The 14,715-nt window shown below is 37.2% G+C and overlaps 1 protein-coding gene across 1 annotated transcript in view; it reads right to left on the reverse strand.

Moving 5' to 3' along the window:
• Positions 1-1,246: 1,246 nt before the first annotated feature.
• Positions 1,247-14,715, reverse strand: part of prkd2 (protein kinase D2) — a 41,942-nt gene continuing 28,473 nt past the window's right edge. The window contains exons 5-19 of the mRNA XM_079246789.1: positions 12,773-12,956; positions 12,614-12,685; positions 12,340-12,357; positions 10,710-10,869; positions 10,199-10,310; positions 9,419-9,496; positions 9,016-9,334; positions 8,800-8,852; positions 8,643-8,715; positions 8,310-8,416; positions 6,912-7,073; positions 6,594-6,692; positions 3,706-3,973; positions 2,256-2,341; positions 1,247-1,654 (exon numbers count right to left, since the gene is read on the reverse strand). Of these exons, the coding sequence (XP_079102915.1) occupies positions 1,436-1,654; positions 2,256-2,341; positions 3,706-3,973; positions 6,594-6,692; positions 6,912-7,073; positions 8,310-8,416; positions 8,643-8,715; positions 8,800-8,852; positions 9,016-9,334; positions 9,419-9,496; positions 10,199-10,310; positions 10,710-10,869; positions 12,340-12,357; positions 12,614-12,685; positions 12,773-12,956 (2,010 nt within the window). The 3' untranslated portion in view covers positions 1,247-1,435. The remainder of the gene's footprint in view (positions 1,655-2,255; positions 2,342-3,705; positions 3,974-6,593; positions 6,693-6,911; positions 7,074-8,309; positions 8,417-8,642; positions 8,716-8,799; positions 8,853-9,015; positions 9,335-9,418; positions 9,497-10,198; positions 10,311-10,709; positions 10,870-12,339; positions 12,358-12,613; positions 12,686-12,772; positions 12,957-14,715) is intronic.

Consider the following 14,715-nt stretch of genomic DNA (forward strand, 5'->3'; position numbering starts at 1 on the left):
GGATAAGAAGAATTTTATTTGGAGATCTGTACATGCTCAGTTTTGTGCACGTTTTCTCATGAGAATGCAGGAAAAAGTGTGCAGATAGCATAGAAATAAAATGATAGAAGATAAACAGAACATTGTTGAAGTTTGTATTATTTGTTATGAAGGCCAGCATCATCATTCAAACACATTTTACACAGTCTAAATATATTTGACAACTACATAAACTTCAGGTTAAACATTTTTATACTAGACCATCATAACTACAACATGTTGAATGGCATATCTAGATAACTCTACTACACAAAAACATGCAAAATATTAACAAAAAAGGTAGTCAATAAATGACCTAGATACACAGAAAAACCTAGATTGGGGACCTAAAATCAATGCTTCGTCCAAGCTGTTAGGGACTTCTCTCCTCCTGCTGTATTATCTGCTCATCACGTACAATAAAATACCAATGTGACAGTATGTTAGTCATCTTTTAAATGAGCTAGTTGATTTCAAAGCTGAATGACAGTCAGTAGCCAGTATATTGTCACAAAGGAAGCAATTTTCAACACTTACCAGCAGCAACTGAAGCAGATGTTTCATAATCTGTTAGCTGGAGGCAGCAAATGGCATCTGTAATTTCAGATAATTTTCAAGGACTATATTGGCTCAAGTTGAAATTGCAAGAAGTTTTACTTTTTCTAGGTCAATACTACTAGTCTGATTTGAATTTACGGCAGGATATGAAATTATGGGGATCTAATTAAGAGTCAAAATCAATTTCATGCAAATGTGTTGACATTAGTAATTGCCAGAATATGTTATTTGTCATTGTAAAGTGCACCATTACTGAAATGCGTAGAGAAACAATTAGTAGATTTTAGGGGAAGATGTACATTATAAATGCCTGAAGGTAATATCAACTGGTGAGCTGGGTCATTTGCTTTTGAAAGAAAATGCAGGTGTTTTTCTTTGAAAAGAAAAACACCTGCATTTCTTGGATTGTGGCAAAATACTGTTTCTTGCCTCACTTTGAGGACTGTGGCAGTAGAAGAAAAAAAAAACATACTACATGTGAAAGTTTGACTTTCTGATATTGTGTATAAAAAGTCGTCATGCAAAGAGAGAATGTGAAACAGATTCAGGCAGTTTTCATGAGGTCATCAATTCAAAATCGATAAAAGCCAAAAAAAAAGAAAACAAAAAAAAAAAAAAAAAAGCAGGGGTAGATCATTAAATTAAGTGATAAGGACCCCTGCTTGGAGGAGAAAATTTTCATTTCTTGTAGTAAAACTGGCACACAGCAGATGCTGAGCATGAAGACTCTAAACAACTGGACACTGTTGTCGCTTGAAGCCTATCATTCTCTGCAAAGTGGTGTTTTGTTTTTTTCCAGAGTCTGTGTAAACCATAATCATTTCTGTCTCCCGTGTAAATAAGTCCCTTGTCTCTGTGGTCAGAGAATGCTGACCCTCTCAGTAAGGCCTTGCACATCTGCATCCTCCCCACCATCGTCATCATCTGACGCCGTTGCAGGGGGCACAAGGTGAGCGGGGTATGACAGAGTATGCTCACGGGCAAACATTTGCCAGCGGCTGTCGTCGCTCTCATGGGTGATGTAACGCTCGCCAAGTTTAGTCTCCAGCTCCCGCAAGTCCAACCACGTCTGGTAGTCCTGAGAAATGATGAATATACAAGGATGATATTTCAGCCTCAGGGACATGAAAGTTAGACTGATGCTCAAAGGGCTTTTATGGATTCGATGGGTTTGTAGTAACATGGGATCACTTACGCTTTGTGTGTGAGCGTATGTGTGTGTGTGTTTATCTTGATGTGGATGACACAGAAATGGAAAAACACTGAAATCTTAAATGACATTTTTTATCTAGATGGATCTCCTGTGACATCGTAATTTATGAATGGACCGTCTTTTAACAAAACCAACAGCAGACAAGCTTCCAAGTAAAGACGTCTGGTCCTGTTTTTTCCATCTTCAGCATGTTTATTTTAAAGGAAATATCAAAGAGCAGTACACTACCGAGTACTTATACCGAGTACGGTATATAATATCAACCCTGAGCTCAGATATCAATGTAGACTTTCTGTGTTTAAGTGTGTGTGTTAGTCACATGAAGTGATCTTGTTATTGTAAGATATTGTTTTGCTACTACGAGACTGTCTCCTGAGAGGCTGCCACATCTTTAATGTTTATCAGTGGATTTCAATATCCTTCCGCATAGAAATGAAAGAATAGGGCTCGTGTTTCAGTGTTTTACCTGTAAATATGTGTGGCTCAGACTTTTGTCCACGCTGTAACGTTTCCTCATCTTCACTTGCAGCAGATTATTGATCAAGTCAATTGCTGGAAACAGAAAAAGTATTCAGACTACTGACATATATTAAAATACCTTTAACCTGTTTGCCCTCCTCAGGCATGTGTGCATTGTGTGCATCAACACTTTTGGTGATAATTTTGAACACAAATGACAGCTTGTGGCAGGATTTTTTGCAGGAACTCCTCTTTAGTTAATTTAACTCTTCTTTGTCTTTTATACTTTATGCTTTTATACACTTAATGCTTGCAGAATTTTGCACGTTTTGGCAAACATTTGTATCATTTGGACCAAAAGTGTTCACACAAAAGAAGAAATGCTAATAAACTCTTATCTATCAATATCCTTTAGCTTTCTTTTCTTCTTCAGAAATTACCTACTTGCTTAAAAGTTCCAAACATTCAATTATATTATCATTAACTGTGGGTTTGGGTTTTGCCGGGTTGCTGTCCTGGTTTGATATTATCCTTGTTTTTATACCCTGTACTAGTTTGTTCCTTAGTTTCACTTCTTAGTTGTCTATGGTCTCATTTCCTCTTTTTATTTGGAGTTCACCCCCCATTGTGTACTGCATTAAGTTTTACTTCCAGTTTATTAGCACACCTGGTTTAATTTGCTTGATCTGTTCCTGGCTAGATGTCCTGAGTACGTAAACCCCCTGGTTTTGCATTGACGTCCATTAAAACAACTTCTTTTTATTTTAATGTCATTGCATCTTTCAATCTGGTCATATACTGAAAAAATGTCAAATTATTACTCATGGTCACATCACAGTAGTTTTCATGATAATGACATTAAAAAAAAAAAAAAAAGTTCTATTAATGGAAGTGAGGCATTTTTGGTGATAAAAGGTGACCAGAAGGAGAATCTGCCCAAATAGGAAAATGCTAATACAATCCAGTTTTATTGCTAATTTTTGACAAATCCAGGACTCCTATCACTACAAAAACACAACTCCCTTACTATTTATAATACAGAAATTGCTTTGAGTTTTTTTTGTGGTTTGTTGTAATATATTAAATTATTCAAATAATCAAGCTAACATTTAAGCTTAAAACCCTAACGTTTTTTCACATTTGGTTGTTAAAAACAAGTTTGTAGACGTTTAAGGTATTTGGTCATTTAAAAGATAAGAGATGAAAAAGAAAAATAAACATTTTTTTTCTATGCAAATACATTTTTGCCATGCATTTGTAGAAAAGATATTTGAAACTTGAGGAGAGAACCAAAGTTAAATACAGTTGAGACAGTTTCACAGTGCTTAGTAATGTCCTTCCTCATTTCAAGACATTCCTCATTTCCTTAATAACTTTACATTTTACAAGAAACACAAGAGGAAAATTAGTGTCCTACGATGTTTTGTGACAGTTTTGCCAATAATTTGTAGTATTACCATCTTTTGAGATCTGTCTCCAGGGGTTGGGTGGGTACATGAAAGCCGCATTGTGGATCTGATCATTGATATCCTCATCCTCATTGAAGGGGAAAGTCCCACTGAGGCTGACATACATGATGACACCAACTGACCACATGTCCAGTGATCGGTTATAGCCCTGATTCAGCAGAACCTCTGGCGCCAGATAGGCAGGTGTGCCAACCACAGAGCGACGGAAAGACTTCTCACCGATGATTCGTGCAAAGCCAAAGTCACACAGCTTCACCTGAGAGAGGAAACCAGACAGGAGCAGAGTGCAGGGTGTTATGCAATGATAGTAGACATAATGATGAAAATGGAAATTTGAAGAGATGATTGTAGATAATATCTATTCTATGTTCCTAACTATTACACATGTACTGTTTTAGGTTCATCCATCCATTATTTTCTACTGCTTATCCAGGGTAGCGTCATGGAGGAAGCTGTGTAAGCAGAGGAGCCCAGACTTTCCTCTCCCTCTCTGTTTGTGTTAATTTCTTCTAAATAATCAATGCAAATTACAATTATTATTTTATGTTATTTAATAATCTAGATTTTATTGCACAAAACTACTTATGTTTTGTTTTTTTTTGTTTTTTTAATCAAATCACTCCAAAAATGTACACTCGAGGATCATTTTTCTAAAGACAAAACAGAAAACTTTAACAGATCAGTACAGACGTCAAAGAGACATTGTGAAACCTCTTCTGCTGCTTACTGGAAAAAATTGACATCTGCATTTATATATGTGATATCATTGTATTATGACCACCGTTAATAATCTGACACAAGAATTTTAGATTTCTTATAAGTATTATGAAAAAGGCAGCAGGAAGACACCATGGCCGTCTAACATCTTGAAACTACAGCAGCCAGTATAGGACAAAAAGCATAGATGGAGAATAGTGATGCTTTTGCCCTGCAAGCCGGTGCACAGTGATTAACACACTGGAGCAGCGAGAAAGGTTTAATACTTTGATGAGTTGGGAAATCTTTTTCATCGTCATTTATAAAATGAAGGACCATGCATATGCAGCAGCAGCGCAGGGACCATTTAACCATCACCAAGAAAGAAAAAAAGGGCACCTAAAGATGTGTAACTTTTTTACTACAACATTCCAAACTTCTTGGATGACACAATGACATCTATCATGTGTATTTTTAGAGCCACTGCTACCCAGCAGTGTCTCAAGGCTGAAAAACAGCATTTTACAACTTTTTCATCCAGGACACTGTGTGACATCTCTGAACAGAGTTTTGCTTCACACTACAAAACACACTGGCTGTTTTGTACTGTGAAAACAGCACAGCATCACTGATTCAGCAAAGAAACACAAGAAGATTAAAACAAAGAAAGGAACAATTAGTTATTGATAGGGGATGTGTGATGGGGAAAATGGCAAAAGTTCTGTAGTGTTTATTTAAGAGACAGAATGACTAGAGCTTTCAAAACAGGAGGATCAACTTTGGGCTTGCCTTCCACAGATGGGAAGACCTCAAGAAGGAGAAAGATTTTAAAAGGGATGCTGAAGTTGCCAGCTTTCTCCTCGACTCTTCGACTGCACGACCTAAATTAACCTCAAACGAAGAGCAGATCCTGCTAAAATACGGCAGCCTCGTTTCAGTAGCTTTTAAAGTGACTGTATATGTTGGCTTTTTGTCACAATAAATGTGAGCTTATAAAGCCTTTCCACCACGTAAAGCAAGGTTTTAGTCTAGCTTTTAGTCTAGCTTTACCGTGATGGAAAGAGACTTAAAGAGTGTAAACGTAAACGTTCGAACAGATGAGTACAACCAGATTCCACAGTCTGTGTGGTGGCGGTCTTGTTATCTGTGTACTTATTGGATACAGCAGTTGTTTTCGACAAGTCATCTCCATACCATGAATTTGTTCTGCTCACGCACGAATTAGCACAGTGTTTTGGCATGGTTCAGTGGCTCAGCAGAGAGATACACAGCTGGAGATGACTTGCTGAAGTTTTGTTTTTCGGGCGGGGTGGGGGGGCTTTCTGATACACGACAGCTACCGTTGTTGCGAAAGGTGTTCGAAAGAGTGATGTACTCGAATATATAATTTGTTTGAATGTGATACACGATTTGAACATTAGATTGAACATTTTCTCTTTAACATGAGAACACTTCCTTTATATCACCTTAACAGCCCCATTCATCCCCTGAACTCGCAAATGGTTAATATTTTTCTTTTAAGGATTGAGGCCAGGAGATGATGGTAACTAGTTTTTCTCCCTATATGCCCATAGTAGAAAAATGTTCAGTGGTATTTTTTGCAACATTGGTTTGTGTTGCATGGAAATTATTTTACTGCAAAAGGCATTGCTATTCTGTTTATGCTATGGCAGAAAGGAGTTAGTGAAAAACAAGTCACATTTTGCAGAGGACATTTTGATGAGCACCATCTAGGGCCTACTGTCTCCCTACTATTCCAGCCCAAAATATTACTCCACCACCACTTTGCTGACATTGCAGCCTTGTTGGGACGTTGTGTCTGTCCACCAAACATTCAGAACACAGCATACATCAGTGACTAAACTGTTTGCAAACTGGACTTCATCTACTGTATTTCAGAGTCCTCTGCAAATGTTGCACTTTATGAGCATTGACAGGTTTTTTTTAATTAAACCTGTCTGAGATTATTATCAGTGATCTGAGAAAACAACACAAGCAACACTTTCCACAGAAAAACTATAACCAAAATGTTCAGCTGAAATCCTTCCACCCATGATGATATGAAACACTGTGTGAATTAAATAAAATAATTCTTAGATAATATATGCAAACTTCTGATCACATGATAAACACAGCTGAGAGTTTGAAGTGTTAATAGAAGTGTGGGGTTTTGTGTGTACCTGTGGAAAGGGATCAGCAGAGGCCAGAAGCACATTCTCTGGTTTCAGATCACAGTGAACGATGTTTTTGAAGTGCAGATGTCTGAGTGCTGCAAGAATCTGCACACAGACACATGCATGCTGAAATGCATAACCACTGAAGTACAAACAGGATGTAGGGCAGTCTAAAAAGCTCAAAACCCTTGGGTTTTTTTAGACATTATTTTCATGCTGCCCACACAGTTAACATAAAGCTAGAACTCAAAGCACCTAAATATCTCGCTATCATTGAAGCATATGTACAAACAAGTTTATCCGTTACTGGGTTTGCATACACACCTGCGTGATGAGGAATTTTGTAAGCCTCTCTGGCAATCTGCCTTTCTCACTGGAGAGAATCATCTCCAGCATGTCCCCATGCAGCTTCTCCATCACCACAAACACTTTCTCTGGTGTTTCAAACATGCACTCTAGGTTGACAATACCTAGGTGGCGTAAACTCTGAGAAACGTCACACAAGAAGATTGGGGAGGAAAGATTTAATAATGCGAGGTAAAGGAACTGCAATAAATCTGTAGAACTGCAACATACTGTGACAGGAAATATCAGAGACAGTAGACCACAGAACACTAGATATAAAGCAGTAAGGTAGACAGATCGGCAGTGGGGATTTTGATATTTGCAAGAAAGGTGAACCCTGCTGAAAATGAGATGGTGCATCTCAAGCGGTCATCTTTCTGATATATTTCAGAAGGATAACAGTGAAAAACTTCATTTCTAAAACATATTTTACTCGAATTGTGAATATTGAAATCCACCTTGAAGAACAAAGTGTGCTGAATGGAATTAGTCACCTATTGTGACTCACACCTGTAAATAAGATTAAAGAAAAAAACAAAATAGACTTTTGCATCTCTGCCACCATCTGCTGGGGAATATTGTTCTGTACAAGTCTTTCTGACATCTTTGTTGAGATAACCCATGTTCTTTAGTTCAGAATGGCACATTAGCTATACCCTGTTAGTTTAAAAAATGTCTTGTTCATCATAATAAGCAAAACAGGGATAATCTGCCTATAAATATGAAGGAGTCGTAATAATCGCTAAGAATTTTGCCAGTGCCACTAAATTGACAAGACGCTGTATTGATCCCCTCTTGTATGTCAACACCATATTGGATCTTGGCAAATTATCCATTTGTTACAGGACTAAACTGAAGAAAGATGCCTGGATCTTGTGCAGTTTGGGGCTGAACAAACAATTACAACTTTTAACATGATAACCAGGAATTGAAATTTTAGTAACAGATGATGAAAGGAAAAATAACAGTTGTCACTGAAATAAGTAGAAAATATGAAAATTATGACATTGCTTTTTAGTTATGGTTTAACAGAAATAATTTTTGAAAAAAACAAGGAAAAAAACATGATAAACTAATGAATTATATGTCACTCATAAACTAATGTTTTGTTGTACAATCCTTTGAGGCAATCAAGTGTTTTCTGTAACTCTCAATCAGCACATGATGACAGGTATTTTGGCCGACTGTTCATCAAGTTTTTTGGGGGGTTTTTTGAAATTGAAAAGCAAAATCTTATTTCCCTAAATATAATTAATTGATTACTATTTTTTTTAAGTCTCTAGTTATTTGAGTGACTATTGTGAATTTTGTCTTTTCTTTGTTTTTATTTTTATCCTTTTGTGGAGAATCAGAAAAGTGACAAATACACTTATTCACCTGCAGGATGGCCACTTCATTCCTCAGCTGGCTCTCTTGCTTGGTGGGAAACCTAAGTTTATCTATGACTTTAACTGCAACGTCTCTCCCTGTCTTCCTGTGCTTTCCTGAAAAAAAAAAGCAGTATAGGTATGGATGTTTGTGAACTGAAAAAAACTTTATAATGTTCTAAGGAATCATTTGCTAACTAAACATTAATTTCTTATTGGACTTATTATAAGTTATAAAAACTTATTTGACCAATGACAAACATTTTTTTGAAATAATGAAATAAAAACTACCAGTCAAATCCCGACGTCTACATGATCATCATTACTAACCAGATCTACATACCTCCATAAACTACACCAAATTGCCCAGATCCGAGGACTTCGTCAGCAAAAATCTGGTACACTGTACCAATATCCTGTAAGAAAGGAATACTCTGTTGGGTCAACATCACACTTGAACAATATAAAATTTAAGGAAATCTCTAAAATCCATGTCATACCACATTTTCTTGTATTTGACTGTTGGACACAGATATGCTGACAGATGCTTGTCCTACAAAAACAGTAAAAGGTACAGATTAAACAGGATTGTGGTGACTCCTGAGCTGTGTATTTTTATAATAATTGTATGAATGCAATCATTATCTTGATTGCGCTTTATCACAAAAAGCTTTGCAGTGTCTGCTCTTTATCTAAGCAGTGCTTTGTCCTCTTACTGTGAGGTGTATTCCCTTCAGCTGGTGGTGCATCCTGAAAAATGACTGGCATGAGTGCCTGGCGAATGGCGCACTCCCATGCTTTTGCCACCTCACGCCCAATGCCACTGTTAGGGGCCACCTGGCTTGGAGAAGGAGGCATCTGAGGGAGAGCCTGGGGACTGCTGGGGGATATAGAGTGGAGGGTGTTGGGATCCTCCCCTACAAAGTAGCACATATTGCCTGTGATAAGCTCGAAGCAGTGAGGATTGGTGCCTTGCGGGACGAGAGTGAAGTTGCTAGCAGGACGGACCTCCAGAATCTCAGAAAGAGGGATCTCCTGCATTAGTGAGGAAAAATATAAGTTCACTCTTCCTATGTGTGTATTTGGATCAGAGTATTTCCTGGAGTATACTAAGCTTACCTTGTAGTATTTGTTGGTGGTGTTATTCTGGAAAAGGATAATGCACTTACAGTCCAGACGCCAGTAGTGCCTTTTCCTCTGTTTGGGAGTAAGGTGGGATCGGAGGGGACAATAAAGGTTAGGCAGGGCAATAAGGAGTGTGATGTACAGAGGACAGAGAATGAGGAACTGGGTGATGATAATAAACAAAATTCATGGATCAGCAGGAAAAGCCAGATGCAAAGTTGCCAGATGAGGTCAAAGACAAGTAAGGGTATAAGCTGCACAATACAAGAATGGAAATAACGAAAAGGGGGAAAGAGACAAAAGTGAAAGGGGGGAAAAGAGTGTTAGCGTAGTCAGAAAGGAAAAAGAATATAAAAGAACATAGATGCAAATATATTTCTTGAAAGGTCAAATACAGGCTTTAAACATTAGAAGACAGTAAGAGCAGAGATTGATTTTAGACTACATATCTGCTGACTGCCACAGGGCTGTCAGAGAAAGTCATCTCTGTCATCAATCTTGTGCTCCATACATGCACATACTAACACACATTCCTACTTTCACACCAAAAGTACAGATAAAATAGAACCAATGACGGCAGAGACCGACAAATCAAAGTAGAAACTGCTGCAGGAAAAAGCTGTTTGACACAAAACATAAATTGATGCCTTTTGGTTTTAAGTGTCTGGAAGTAAATGAAAAAGAAGCTGAAAAAAAAGTCCATCCTTTCATCTCAGTTGATTTAGACTGGCATTTACAGAGAACCTAGTATGGGAAATCTGAGTGGTATTTTACCAGTGTGTCTTTGTTACTGTAATGAACCATCCATCCTTCTTTGATAGCGGTGCTGGATCGTCGGGTTGTCTGCCTTACTGACTGGACCACTCTCATTAATGGGATGTAAACACTAGAAAAGAGGAAGAGAATTTGACTTACTCTTTACATCACTTTCTAAACAGATGCCTGTTGGTGTTATTGTCAGAGGTTTTGTTATAACGGAGGTCATGGGTACAACCTGGGGTGATCACCAATCCATCACAGAGCAAACACAGGTGAAAAAGACAAATATGCACACTCACACTTGCTCATACAGTAAGTTCTGAATCACCAGTTAAGCTGGCATGCATGTTTTTGTACTATTGTAAAAATCCAGAGCATTCATGCATGCACAAGGACAACATGCAAACTGCAGACAGAAAGGCCCCAACTGAGATTACAACCAAAGATCCTGCTGAGAAGACACAGTACTGAACACGCCATCATGCAGCTGCTGTAACTTATCCCGATGTTTAAAACTTTCTCATACCTTTGGTCTCCACTGGTTCCGTCCTGGTTTTTTTCAGGAGAAAAGGACCCAGGGATACTACAGGCCTCATCTGAGTCATCCATTGAAGATTTGTCTGACGAGTCGTACTCACAGCTGTAGTCCATGGGTACCTCGGGGTCTGCACTGGGACTCAGGATGTCTGAGGCAAAAACAAAGGATGTAAGGGGCTAAGTGTGACCTTACAGGTACATCTCAGAAAATTAGAATATTACGAAAAAGTTCAATATTTTTTGTCAATCATTTCAGAATGTGAAACCTGTATATCATATAGATTTGTTACACATAGAATGAAACATTTCAAACATTTATTTCCTAAAATTTTGATGACTGTGGCTTATAGATAATGAAAACCCAAAATGCAGCGTCTCAGAAAATTTTAACATTACATAAGATTAATGAAAAAAAAATATTTTAAACAGAAATGTCAGGCTTCTGAAAATTATGTTCATTTCCATGCACTCAGTACTTGCTTGGGCCTCCTTTTGCATGAATTAGTGCATTAGTGCGGCGTGGCAATGGAAGTGATCAGCGTGTGGCACTGCTCAGGTGTAATGGAAGTCCAGGTTGCTTTGATAGCAGCCTTCAGATCATCTACATTGTTGGGTCTGGTGTCTCTCATCTTCCTTTTGACAATACACTTCAAAACACAAAACACTTCAGAAAACACAGTGGTCCAACACCAGCAAATGACATGGCTCCCCAAACCATCACTGACTGTGGAAACTTCACACTGGACTTCCAGCAACATGGATTCTGTACCTCTCCACTCTTCCTCCAGACTCTGGGACCTTCATTTCCAAATGAAATGCAGAATTGCTTTCATCTGGTTCAGGACTGGCTTGACACGAGGAATGTGACATTTGTAGCCCATGTCTAGGATTCATCTGTGCGTAGTGGCTCTTGATGTGCAGAGTCCAGCTGCAGTCCACTCCTTGTGAAGCTCCCCAAATTCTTGAATAGATGTTGCTTGACAATGCTCTCAAGGCTGAGGTTATCCCTTTTGCTGGTGCATCTTTTCCTTCCACTCAAATTTCCATTAATACACTTTGATACAGCACTCTGTGAACAACCAACTTCTTTAGAAATGACCTTTTATGGCTTTCCCTCCTTGTGGAGGGTCAGTGATCATCTTCTGGACATCTGTCAAGTCAGCCGTCTTCCCCATGGTTGTGTATCCATCTGACCCAGACTGAGAGACCATTTAAAGGTTTAGGATACCTTTGCAGGTATTTTGAGTTAATTAGTTGATGACACCATGACTTTCTAAGATTAAAGTTTTTCACAATATTGTAATTTTCTGCGACACTGCATTTTGGGTTTTCATTATCTATAAGCCACAATTATCAAAATTTCAAAGACTGAATATTTGAAATGTTTTACTCTATGTGTAATGAATCTATAAAATATATAGGTTTCACATTCTGATATGATAAAAAAATATTGAACTTTTTCAAAATATTTAAATTTTCTTAGATGTACCTGTGTTTAATGTGCTGTGACAAGTACCACCACTTCCTCATGCAAAAAGAAAAAAACTACTAAAACCAGTTATTGATGCAAAAATGGTGCAACTTTGCATGAATCAGTACAAAATACTGATAAAACTTACCAGAGTTACTTCTGTTCTCTGAGAAGATAAAAAAGATTAGTAGCAGTGAGTTTTTAGTGAGACAATGAGTTATAACATATATGGTTATTGAATTTGACAATGAAAATGGGCAAATGAGAAATTGTATCAAATATACTACCACCAGTAAAAAGTTTGGACACACTTTGCCACTGGATTTAAAAAGAAAGTGTGTCCAAGCTTTTGAGTGGTAGTGTACATGCACACTTAAGGGGTTCCTGAACACATTAAGAGTGTAGCTGGTTTCTCCTCTCACCTCCAATGGTCTCTCCAAGGCAGTCATTGGGAACCTTGTATGCACAGCGTTTATGGCAGTTAAACTTGCAGTCTGGGAACAATGCAAGTTAAATAGGAATGGATTAATATTCTGCATGACATTACACATACAGATAAGTGTGTCTTTTTCTAAACTCACCTTTGCACTGTAGACCTTGCCTAAACAGTCCCCTAAGAAGCCTCTTGCAATACTGACACACCGTCGGCCGTGTATACGAGTGAACGGCAAATGTGTGAGGCACCTTCACTTTGCTCATCAACATTTTGTCCAGATGAACTGGTCGACCTGTATAGAAGCGCCGTGTCTCACTGGGTGTCCGTGGCTAGGAGAACATAAAAGACAACAAGATTATTAGCTCAACCAAAGGTGAAAAAAATATTAAACTACTTATGAAACATATTGTTCTTGTTCACTTGAGCAGTCTGGATTTAACATTTTAAACTTGCAATGTAAAATTTCAAGTTTTATATGTGTTCTTCAAGAAGTATTTAAAACAACAATCGTCAAGTTTCATACTGTCTAAACAGGTTTAATCACTAAACAGTCATCCTACACACACACACATTATCATATACATATTTTTTATATATATATATATATATATATATATATATATATATATATATATATATATATATATATATATAGGTTTTATTTTATTTATCTAAATTGATTACCTACATTTTACCATAGTCGACCTATCACCCACTTAATGCTAAATATTGTAATATAATGTAATTTAAAAAAATCCAAAATATGAAACATCTATTTATCTAATAAAAGAAAAATAATAGATTTCTGTGGTAGTGAACTTAGAAATGTTCTGTTATTTTTAAGTTTCTTGTTTTTTACGGCATTAGCAGTTAATCTGGACTGGTATAAGTGGCCTTTCTCTTTTTTTTTAACTTAAACAAAAGATGGGATGGTGTAAAATTTGTTTTAATTCACTGTTTGATTTTATATTAATTCATCTTCTCAGATACCCATTTTCTAAATTTACCATCCCTGTTCTTCGCTCGTCATGCATGAGTTGTTAGAAATGTTATATTATTATATTTTTCACTAACATAACATCTTATATCTGAAGAAACAAGAAGTGATGTTATCCTTTTTTTTCCATTTTTATTTATTTGCCAGTGGGCAGCAGTGTATGGAAAGACTCACTAACATTGATTGAAGTGGTTAAGTATTTTTTATACATGTATATGCAAAGAAACAGATTTTGAATAGGTGTTTGTGGTGGAAACTATGAGTGAAAACACTCAAGAGGGACCTACCAGATGTTGCAGATTGTGTGAGAAAACCCCCAAGACATTTAGTTACTTCTAATTTAGCAGAAATCACTGCACAAAGGTTGACTTTAACTAATGAGGATGATAGTTTAGTCAGGTGATACGATGGATGTAAAGTTGGGATCTTATCAGGCTTAGATTGCTTCGAATAAAATTGATTCAAATGACTAATTTTTCCATCTGGCAAAAAAAAAAAACAGTGCAGCTTGTAGAGAAACTGTCTGGCAAAAATCAGAGATTATGTAACACAAACCAATTTAATGAACATTTTACCAAACAGGTGGTTTCTTAAGAGTTTTATTCTACCCACTCAGTCTCATTCACCTGTTTATGATCTCTGCACTTTGCAAGGTAAATATTACCTAGGTGTAATACAAATTCCTTATTTTCTTTAATGCACCAAGGTATAAAGGCCACCTAGCAACCCAAATGACACAAAGAGCCCCTTTTGAACAGCTAGATAACCCCAACTCCTTCACTCATAAAATAATATGTGATAAAGTGAAGTGTATCACTTTTCTTTTTGCTGTTAAGCAGTTTTTTTGTGTTTCCCTACTGAAAAGAGATACTTGTGACAGAACATGGCACAATATTAGCATGTCAGTCAACCAGTGTGAAGTTACCAGTTTGACAAGTACAGGTCTAAAACCTTAAAAAGCAAAGCTTTGTTGCATTTTTATTGTGCAAGTTCTATGCACGTTTATCATTTTAGGCTTATGTTGTCCGCCTATTCAAATCCTTCTCATGGATCTTATTGTAATTGCTGTAAATTAGGAAAGAAGAATCAGC

This window comes from Telmatherina bonti, assembly GCF_933228915.1.
Source record: "Telmatherina bonti genome assembly, chromosome: 9".
Classification (NCBI taxonomy): Eukaryota; Metazoa; Chordata; class Actinopteri; order Atheriniformes; family Telmatherinidae; genus Telmatherina; species Telmatherina bonti.